An 11,492-nucleotide genomic window follows, 5' to 3' on the forward strand; every position below is an offset into this window, starting at 1 on the left:
TTACTTCGCGACTCGTCTTCTTATTTTCACGTTGTACTCACGCAGCGCCCTCACAGAGATGTCCATTGTACACCTCACATCTGGCATTTTCCCAGTAGCTTCTATTTCATACCGTCGAAGCAAATGCACCAGCATCACTTTGACGCTGACGTTGGCGAAAATCTTGCCTATGCAACCTCGAGGTCCGGCACTGAAGGGTATGTACGTATAAGAAGGTCTCCTCTCTTCTACTTCCGGTAAAAAATGGTCCGGGTGGAAATCCTCCGGATTTGTCCAGTACCTTGGGTCTTTGTGTAGGTTGTAAATTGGAATGATGATACCGCAACCTTTAGGAAGTACCAGCTTATCTGAAAGCGACACCAGTTATGGTGATAACTTTTTCCGAGAGAGGTTACCTATTTGTTGGTCTGCCACGGTCTTTCTCAAAATGTAAGGAGCGATGGGGAACAATCTGAATACATCTTTCACGCACATGTCCAGATATGCGAGCTTGCCAATATCTTCTACTGCTACAGCTCGACAATTTCCAAACACGTTGTCTATCTCTTGTACAACTCTCTCCTAAAAAATTTAGTTGGTTGAAAACATTTTTTTGCTTTTCAATTTTATTACCTGGTAGTCAGGATACATTCCCAAACACAGACACGTTGCTGACACTATCAAAGCGATGGTGTCTTGGCTCTGCATTTTGTCAAAACATAGGTATATTAAACATTCTTTGTTTCACTACGTATATCACTTACTGCCATATAAAGCGTGATCATATGAAACCACAAATCGTGACTGTCAAACAAATCCGAATTGTCCTCCCAAATTCGGGCAACTTTATCAATCACTGGAGTCGGAAGCGAATCATCTGAACTACTCTTGCAAAGCAGAATACTTTTCCGTTTTTTCAGTTCGTCCATCACCTACAACATTTTTTTTTAATGTTCAGGTCGCGTAAAAGTCCAAACATTTACTTTTCGCATCAGTTCCAGTGAAAGATCACAAATCTGCTTCTGCCTCTTTCCTGATGAACTAATACCGAAAGTCCAGTCAGGATGCAGCCACGGTTTGACTAATCTTTCGAACGCCACCTTGTAGATACTGAAATAATCAATGTGAGACAAGAAGTGATCGACATTTCGAGTGAGTTACTCTACAAAGGCGGTCATGTACTCGGTGCTCTGTTTTTGCTGAGCCTTGAAGCTATAACCAAACAGAATCTCTGAAATTTGAAAACGTTACAATTGGAAAGCCTGACAGATCTATGTAGTACCTCCGATAATGTCAGCTGTGCAAGAATGAATAAAGTGTCCTATATTGAAGTGATTACTACCGACGCAAGCGTCCAGGTGTTCAACACAAGTCTTGATGTGTTTTTCGAAAACCGGAACGCAGTCTTTGGAAAAATTCAGATTGAAAATCGGCTGTATCACCTTCTTGTGGGGTTTGTACTTTGGTCCCGAAGATGTTATCAATCCTTCACCTAAAAAACATTTGAGAAATTCGTAGATGTCGTGTTTATGACTAAACTTAGACGAGGCCACAATTTTCTAAAAAAGATATTGTTGGTTTTTACTTTAGCAATCTCTCTTAGTGTACCTCGACGTGTTGCGGATCTTTGAAGGCAACAATTAGCTCTGGACCCAACCAGAAACGAGCGGGACAGTTAGCTTCTGCTATCATGTCGTATATTTTGTAAAGAAGATCTGAAATAAATCTCGTCGGAAGTTACTAACAAGGCTTGCTCCTGCTAGATAAATAGTTTTTTAAATAGGTACTTACCTTCAGTTTTGTTGAAGAGAAATGGTAATGTGCACCCGATGAGGGGTAAGCTTGGAGGACCGTCCAGTTTCATCGCAAGTTGGTAAAGACGTCTATGTGACCAATGGTAGCAGGCAAATACGCAGGTTAAGAAAACTGCAAGAATTGTCCATAGCCAAGACATTCTGATATTTAAAATAAGATTGTGGAAGACTTATTTTTTAAATTGACTTAATACGAATAGAGTTCACCTGACAATTTCGTAGTCTAAAGTGTACTGAAAATTTTGGAATAAATCTTTTTATATTTTATGTTTTATGGGTAATGCTACCTTGACTAGGAGAGGAAAGCTGTTTCTCTAGTTCTTCGCCGAATAATACGACAAGTAATTGAGTAAGTGAGGAGTCATAATCGAAAGTGGAATTGTTACAAGAACAACAAAATTATGTTAACAATGTTTTAGTTTGAAGAATCCGACAAGAAAAGTGTCTCAGGGACGATCTCATCTGTGAGGTTCTCACAAAGTGTATTTGAATGTGGATTAAATTGGTAGTTTATTCTTTTTGTCAATGAAAAATTACAAATCTGCTAATTATGACTATTATGAGAGTTAATTATGCTTTTAGGGAAATCAAACTGGTAAATTAAACTCAGTATTGCATAACTAAATATGTACGAGTACATATGTATAACGGCGGATTTTACTAATTAGTTGCTACGAGCTTTCTGTGTTTTTAACAATCAAATTCACACCATCACAACTGGTGAAGACTATAAAGTGTTAAGTGTATTTTATTGTTTGTAACGTTGAGCGACGCAAAGAATAAAATAACTCCACCAAAAAAAATTCTTCGCTTTTAGAATTATTATTTTATTCCGAAAATTTACACATAGGCAGAACTAATTTTTTCGTATACCTAACTTTTATCAATTTATTAATCACAAACTCCATTTTTAGATTGTTTTGTTAAATGTTAAATTGGACGTAAATCGAAAGTCACATGACAACTGTTGTCAGACGCATCATCGTAGTAAAATGTTTGCTCAATCAAAATAACAAAAAAGGTATCTTCGTTCAATAAACTGACACTATAGAAAATCATGAGAAAAATGCTAAAAATAATACTATCTCATTTAATTTGGAAGCTATAGTTTTTTAACTGATGGCTGAACTGAAAGAGATTTTATTTTTGTTGTATTGAATTACTGCAAAATTCAAAATCTTTTGTTTTTAGTACCTATTTTACAAAAAAGAGATCAAAAACAAAACAATTCAAAGCAGGCGCTGCATACGAAAATTCAAATAAAAAAAATAACAAGTGTTCAATTGAAATGTTCATCAAGTTGGCTTTGACTTTATTTTTTAAAAGACAACAACATCATAAATTGAGTTGGATAGACAAAGATAGCGACAAAAATCAAAGCCAATTTGATAAACTTTTCAACTGAACACGTGTTATATTTAATTAAATAGCAACATAGAATTCAATAATTCGTGCAATTGTCACTATTTTTAACAATTGTTAATGTATCACAAAATGATATTATCGTGCTAAAGAAGGTCGACCTGGTGGAACAGCAATTGTAAGACTGCAGGTTCATTAGTGTGTAACATATCCTAATCGGCTACCACATTTTTTGAAAGCATAGTTACCTTAAAAAAACAATTTTGCCAGCAATTCCATTTCATTTTTTCTTGTAGTGTAGTTTCATTTTTTGGGCAAATATGGAAAAGTGACTCCAATTTTCGTAGCCAGGCTGTATTATCGATCATGTCGTAGCGGAATTCTATGCAAATAAGCAAGTTCAATGTGCATGGGTGTAGACAATTTGTGGTAACAAATGCTACTTTATAATACATCATACCTCACGAATTTTAGGCGTATTCTCATACTGTATGGCACTAAAACGGCCAAAAGTTTGAATGAATTATATCATTCTTATACAGTGTGTCCTCGGATAGGTGAAACGACTCTTGTAAAAGATAAAAAAAAATCGATATATATTTTAATTTTTTGGGGTTTAGCTCTGCTTGGTTAGATTTTTTAACAGAATTTTAGTTTTGAAAAGTCAAGTAGGCCTTGGAAATTTTCAAAAAAAACTATTTTTCTGTAGAGTAAAGTGCCTTTTATGTGGTAAATACGATAAAAAGTTATTTTGAAAAGTTATTTAGAATCAACATCTAGGTCCCTTGAAAAAATTTCAAAATCATCGGCCAACCAATTTTTGGAAACTTGTGTAAAAGTTTTTTATAATGATACATATAATGAAAAAAAAAAACACTTAAATACTCATTACTATTAATGGTAAAAATGAAATTTTGTATGGCAAAGCTGAACGCTTATCTGCCGAACGAAGTAAGGCAAATAATTCAGCTAATCCATATAAAATTATTTTTACCCCGAATAAAATATACTATTATTTTATCTTCAAACGCAATAAAACCATAAAACGAACACCATTAGAACGCAATTTTAGTGATTTAAATTACTACACTATCCCACCTCCACCCGGCGGCACGGCAATTTTGCCGGAGTACATACACTATTACGGATATTACTATCAAGTAATAGTGCAGTGCTTATCAACATAATTACCGGCGTCTCGCCTCCGCATTATGACTTTGTTGTGTATTATGTTCTGTGTCAATGTTAAGGAACTTCCTCACGATGTGACATGAGTATAATAATATACCTTTTTGAATTTCAACTACCAATGTGTTATCTAAATCCAGAATTTTTAAATTTTTAAAAAGAGATTGCGGTACTATTCCCGTTGCTGAAATTACAAGTGGTAAAATCGAAATTTTTTCTAAACACCAAAGATTTCTCATAGCAACGGACAGCTCTAAATATTTATTAATTTTTGTGTTATATGTCTGTGTTATATTATGTGAATTTGGAACAGCTATATCTAAAAGATATGCTTGCTTTTGTTGTTTATTTAAAATTATAATGTCTGGTCTGTTATGCTTAATATGAATGTCAGTTAAAATTGTTCTATCAAAATATAACTTGTAACTGTCATTTTCCAAACAACTTTCTGGTGTATAACTATAATGTGGTTGTGTATTCTTTAATAAATTGAATTTAACAGCTAAATTCATGTGTATAATTTTAGCTAATATATCGTGTCGTTTTTTATATTCGCTTTGAGCCAAAACAGTGCAAGAAGAAATGATGTGTTCAATTGTTTCCCCTTCAGTTCCGCAAATCCTACATTTATCAATTATCGATTGTAAACCGCATATGTGTTTTTTATAATTTCCTGTATTTATAACACGATCTTGTATTGCAAATATAAAACCCTCCGTCTCAGGGTGAATATTTGATTTCTTAAGCCATGCATGAGAGGCCTGAATATTAACTTCTGGTTGTTCCAGTTCTTTAAAGTATCTCCCATGTAAAGACTTCTGTTTTATATTTGCTATTGTGTCAGGTATATTTGGCTTAACAATGTCTGAAATTATATTATCACTTAAATTTAAAGGTGTGTAGCCCTTATCGGCTGAAACCAAAGCATTGAAAAAGATGTTATCACGAGCTCTATTGAGGAAATAATTTTTTAGTGAAGCAATTTGATTTTTTAGCAGTATTTCTAGATTTGAAAAACCCCTACCACCGTTTTCGCGTGGTAAATTAAATCTTTCAATAGCAGATTTAGGATGGTGTTTACTAAATTTAGTAAAAAGAACTCTAGTTTTAATGTTTATGTTCTGTAAATTAGTTTTGGACCATTTTATAACACCGAAAGAATAGGTCAGTAATGGAACAGCATATGTATTAACTGCTTTAATTAAATTATTACCGTTTAATTTTGATTTTAAAATAGATTTAATTCTTAAATAAAATTGCTTTTCTAAATTTTCTTTTATAATTGAGTGTTGAATATGATTTGATTGATTAATACCTAAATATTTATAAAATTCTCCTTTATTTAAATTTTTAATGATTTCTCCTTCTTGAGTTATATATTCTAAATGTTCGTAATGGCCGCGACATATTGATTGCATTTTACACTTATCAATACCAAAACTCATCCCAATATCATTTGAGAAATTTTCAGTTGTTGTTAGTAAAGATAAAATGTGATTCTTTTTTGATGCATAAAGTTTTATGTCATCCATATAAAGAAGGTGATTTAATTTGGATAGTGTGGTATTATTAAGTCTAATATTGAAACCATATCCAGTGCTATTTAATAGATTTGTCAAAGGATTAATGGCTAGACAAAACCATAAAGGACTTAAAGAATCTCCTTGATAAATTCCCCGTTTAATTTGAATAGGCTCGGATTTTAATTTAGTATTGTTTATTGATAAATTTAAAGTAGTTCTCCAAAATGTCATAACATGAGATAAAAAGTTAATCAAATCCAAATTAATTTTATAAATTTTAAGAATTTTAATTAACCATGAATGTGGTACTGAATCATAGGCTTTTTTGTAGTCTATGAATGCGGTATAAATATTTCTATTATTTTTCCTAGCTTTTTATTAATAAGTATTGTGTAATTATCTACTAATTACTCATGATAAATCGTAATAACTTAAATGAAGTGAGTGAAAGTGGTTTTTTTCAAAACCCAGTGTTAAATAATTATATGTTCACAATAAATATTAATAAATGATTTCGCTGAACTCTTTGATTTTTGTAGTTTATGTAATTTAGCACATAAAATAGTCAATTTTGCTATTTTATGTGTTTATCACATAAAATAACACTTTCACCTTGTCATTTGAGTGCCACAATTTGTCACTTTTATGACGTTTGAAGATAAACTGATTTTTTTCCATAAATAGCATAATTATTGTTTAAACAATATGAATATTTATGTGCCCCAACCAAAATGTTTCTGATTTCAAATAATACAGGCTGGTCCCGATATAACCTGCCAGAGGAAATCCAGTAATAGGTGACGATGAGTAGAACTCATATACAAAAAAAGTTTCTAATAAAAGTCTTTTCGTTTTCGAGATAAAAATAATTGAAAATTTGGTCAAAATTTGCTGTACGCTAATGAGTTACTCGGTTTTAAAAAGGTAATTTTGGTTACTTGGTTGCAATTTCTTTAGCAACGGTACCTGCAACACCTATGACATTTGTCAAGTTTAATTTTAAATTTGCGAATTCTTCAAAAAGTTATGAAATTTACAAAACAAGAATACGCCGATTTGCATTTACTCTATGGCGAAACACGTGGTAATTCAAGACCGGCAATGCGACCATACGGCGAGCGTTTTCCTGAAGGAGTCCTTCCGTGTCGTTGTACTTTTGTAGAGCTACATCTGCATTTATGTGAGATTGGTTCTGACTGATTCCAATACGATGGCCTCCCCGATCCTCCATTTAACTCTTTTGGATTTTAATTTTTGGGACCACATGAAAGATTTGGTATACGAAGTTGAAATAAATACAAAAGGCCAACTCCAGAAACGCGTAACAGACGCCGCGAACCAGATTCATAAAAACCCAGAAATGCTGAATTCTGTTTATAAAAATTGGTACCAGCGTACTCAAATGTGCTTAAATGGCAACGGAAGGCACACAAAACATTTGTTATAAAATAATTTTTCTAGTCTAGTTTACCTTTCATTAGTTAGTAGATATTTTCAGTTAGAGTTGAAAGTACGAATATGTAAAGTGTAAATAAATTTATTCAATACATTATTTTTGCTATTTAACCACAATTAAGACGATACTCTCATTACACAGAGGGTCAATTCTTGACCGTTCGTAACTTTACGAACATTCGCAAAACTGCGAATTCTTCGTAAATCTAATTCTTGACTATTCGTTTTGTTATGAATTCGCAAAATACTATTCGTTTTTTTGCGAGCGGAATTATAAGTGGTGTAAAATTACGATTACGAAAAAATATCAACATTTAAGTGAAAATTGGTCAAAATGAATAATTTAATTAATCTTTTGGCAATCCGAAATTTGGAAAATGCCGAATTACGAAATGGTGATATTAACGCGAGACATCCAGAAGATCCTTTTGTTCAACTGAATGAAATATGTGTCGTCTCTCTAAGCATTTATGCAATTATCTAATAAATGATTTAGAACTTTACTTAAGTTCATCGAAAAAGGCAACTCATTTTGATTTAAGGTCGAAGGTTAATCAGAAATTATTCTCAGTGAATAATAATTGATATCCTTTCATAAATATTTTTTTCTTCCCTGGTGGGGCTAACCAGAATGATGTTATTTTAAATAAATATACAGTGAGCGGCAAAAATTAAACAAAATTTTTTTCAAAAAAATCTTTGGACAGGTCAATTTTAGTTTATAAAAATACATATTTTAATACAAAATAAAATTCCAAGCATTTGTCATTTGTTTTCGAGTTATGACGTTATCGACAGTTTTTTTAAACAAAAACCCCCTATTTTTTTTCTTGATTCTGATAGCCCTTTTAATTGTCTAAACGCCAGTAGAAAAATTTTGTTACCTTACATAAGGAAATTTTTGAGAAAAAAAATAATAAAGTTGGAAAAAATAAATTTTATAAAGAACAAAAACAAGTCCAAAACTGTGTTACTAAGTACTTAAAATTATGGAATTAAATGTTCGAATTGACATCTTCCAGCTTGTTGACAATAAGCAAGTTTATGAAGAAATTCCCCCTGTTTCAGTTTTATCTATCCTACGTATCTATCGCATCCAATCAAAATGAAAATTTCTATACGTTGTGTTTCTGTTAAATGAGTCATTTTCGAAAACGTTTTGTAAAACAAATAACACATACGAATGAAATTGACAGTAACAGTTGACTGTTTGATTTACCTACTTGATTTTTTGACTTGTTTTTGTTCATTAAAAAATTTATTTTTTCCAACTTTATTTTTTTTTTCTCAAAAATTTCCTTATGTAAGATAATAAAATTTTTATACTGTCATTTAGACAATGTGAAAGGGTTATCAGAATCAAGAAAAAAAATAGGGTGTTTCTATTTAAAAAAACTATCGATGACGTCATAACTCGAAAACAAATGACTGCTTAGAATTTTATTTTCTATTAAAATATGTATTTTTATAAACTAAAATCGACCTGTCCAAAGATTTTTTTGAAAAAAATTTTGTTTAATTTTTAAAGAATTTATGCCATACTTTTGCCGCTTACTGTATAAATATCTCCCAAGCATCAATGTCTCGTTCAATGAACGTGGTAGTTGAAGCTTTAAACAATCCAACGCTATTAAATGAATGGGTTGCGTTCTCAAATAATCTTCAAGAATTAAATAAAATTAGATAAGCGTAGGGGAAAACCGTTTTCTTAGATTTGTGCATGGAATGTACTAAAATTGTTTTAGTTTCTTTTTTTCAAAAAGATTCAGAAGAAGTGATTTTTTTTACACACTCCACCAACGCCAACATTTGCCTTTGCTTTTTAGTTACATTCGTTCCCCGTGTCTTTTTATTACTGTTCATTTTAATCAAAAATTAGGATAAGCACAAAACATTGACAATAGTGACAGCTTTTTAATTTGTATATGACAGTTAGACAACTTCGATTTGTGGTATGTGCAGTGTTGCCATATAAACTGTACTCTTTTATACGAATGCCTTTATTTATTACTCATTCATCTCAGTTAACAAAATCAGCTTTTGTACTTAAATAAGCTGGTGATTTAACGCACACAGTGTACAGCGTTTTCAATAAATGTCATTAATTTGATTTAGTTTATCAGATTTGAGATTTGTTATAAACAATTCAGGTACTATGCCGGCCAAAAAATTTTGACCGTCATTGTCTGTCAATCAAATAAAAAAATTGTAATCCGTACTTTATTGTCATCATGATTACCGTCTTGATTATAAACGTTATTTTTTGGGTGGTATATTTTAAAACTCAAAATTATTTTGTCATTTCTACTACAGAGAACGTTTACCTCAGGTTATCTACCGGTGTCCCAGAACTGCCGCATGATATTTTAATAGTGTATTCCGGAGTGAAAATTAAGACTAAAGAATAAATGTCGAGGGCCGTAGGATATTTAAATGGTAAACTATTGAAATTAACCAATCGTGTGAAGCTTTTTTCAACCTGTTTTAAGGTATATTAAGTAATCCGACTAGTTGCTAGGAAACAACTTATATTTACATTTTTCAAAATTCTTATACATTTAGCTGGTCCACTGTACTTGACAGAAATGAAGTGTCAATGTGACATTATTTTTATAATAGCTGCGTTGAGGCACGTCACCCTAAGATGAAAGCGTAAATGTTGAGCTGACAAACGTTAACGGACTCTTTAAAACTAGGGAAAATATTGAGGTTTATGTTTGATTGGAATAATACCTTAACAAAAGCTAGATTCGTAGATACTCTTATAATAATTGCCCAAAATGACCTCCACCAATTTGAATACAAAGGCGTGCTCGTCTTATTAAAGCTTGCTTGGGCGGCGCCTTGAATTATTTGAGGTGTAATTGTTGCCAAAGCTTCATGCAATCTATCATCCAGTTGTTCTAAAGAGTTCACCGGTTCAGGATAAACATAGTTTTTCATGTGACATCACAAAAAATAGTCTAAAGGTGTGGGGTCAGGCGACCTAGCCGGTCAATTTATTGGCCCACCACGTCCTATCCAGGAATCAGGATATCTTCTATCAAGGACTTGTTGAGCTTGCCTTGTATAATGCACTGGAGCACCATCGTGTTGAAACCAGGGCAGTGCCAAGATCATGCAATTCATCATTAAGAAAATTAGTATAGACTTCACCATTTAATCTTGGAGGAAATTCAAACGGACCAACCTGAAACTCTACAGTCGAGATTTTATCTGCTAATCGTTTGTTTATCAACACTTGCCAATGAATCTCCTAAAATCCCAGTCCACAGATTGATCCTAAACCGATGTTGAAATGCATTAACATGAATTGCATGTGGATTTTCGTCTGCCCATACATGATAATCATGAATGTTAAATGTTCCGTTTCTTGAGAAAACACATTCATCCATAAATAAAATCCTTTTTACAAAGTTGGGATTTGCTTCATGTTGTTGCAGTAACCATTCACAGAACTGCACTCTGAGAGGAAAATCTTCAGGCAAGAGATTTTGTACACGCGTATAATGATAAGCGTGTTGTCGATTATCCTTTAGAATCCGGTGTATTGTGCTTTTTGAAATGTCCAACATACTAGCGACGCTTCTAATACTTAACGTTCCGTTTTCCTCAAAAGCCTGAAGAACAGCCTCTTCATTTTGTGGAGTGTGAGCCTCTCGTGTAACACCACCAACTCCTTTAGTTTGAGGAACTAAATTCCCCGTATTCCTAGCGCGATTTACCAAACGCGAAAATACATTTGCAGTTGGATGTTCTCGAAGAGGAAAACGTGCAGCGTAAGCATTTTCACCACATGCTCCATAAACTATTAGCATATCATAGTACTCTGCAGCGGTAAACATTTTCAAAACGGTTCACTTTTCGATTTTAAGAAAAAATTATACTGTCAAAATGACGTTAAGAAATGTCACAATGTAGGTATTTATTATTCGATTACAGCGGACCAAATAATTCAAAGAATTTTATCGTATTATGAAAATCCATGGAAATGAAATAAAATAATGAGCTTACCTAATAAAGCAATAAAGCAAAGGTCTTATGATTGGTCAGCGAAAATCGCTTACGGTATAGATACTATAGGACCCTCGACATTTTTTCTTTCAATTTTAGTCTTGATTTTCACTCCAGAATACGCTCTTAAAATATCATGCGGCAGTTCTGGGACACC

At 32.7% G+C, this 11,492-nt stretch overlaps 1 protein-coding gene across 1 annotated transcript; it reads right to left on the bottom strand.

Moving 5' to 3' along the window:
- LOC138135035 (cytochrome P450 4C1-like) lies at nucleotides 1-1,843 on the bottom strand. Its single transcript, XM_069053670.1, has 9 exons — nucleotides 1,771-1,843; nucleotides 1,588-1,694; nucleotides 1,262-1,538; nucleotides 1,141-1,210; nucleotides 963-1,089; nucleotides 744-911; nucleotides 613-681; nucleotides 396-561; nucleotides 1-347 (listed from the first exon to the last, which is right to left on the bottom strand). Exons 1-9 carry the CDS (start codon nucleotides 1,841-1,843, stop codon nucleotides 1-3), a joined length of 1,404 nt encoding a protein of 467 aa, XP_068909771.1.
- Between the last annotated feature and the right edge of the window lie 9,649 nt (nucleotides 1,844-11,492).

The sequence above is a fragment of the Tenebrio molitor genome, chromosome 7 (assembly GCF_963966145.1).
Source record: "Tenebrio molitor chromosome 7, icTenMoli1.1, whole genome shotgun sequence".
Classification (NCBI taxonomy): Eukaryota; Metazoa; Arthropoda; class Insecta; order Coleoptera; family Tenebrionidae; genus Tenebrio; species Tenebrio molitor.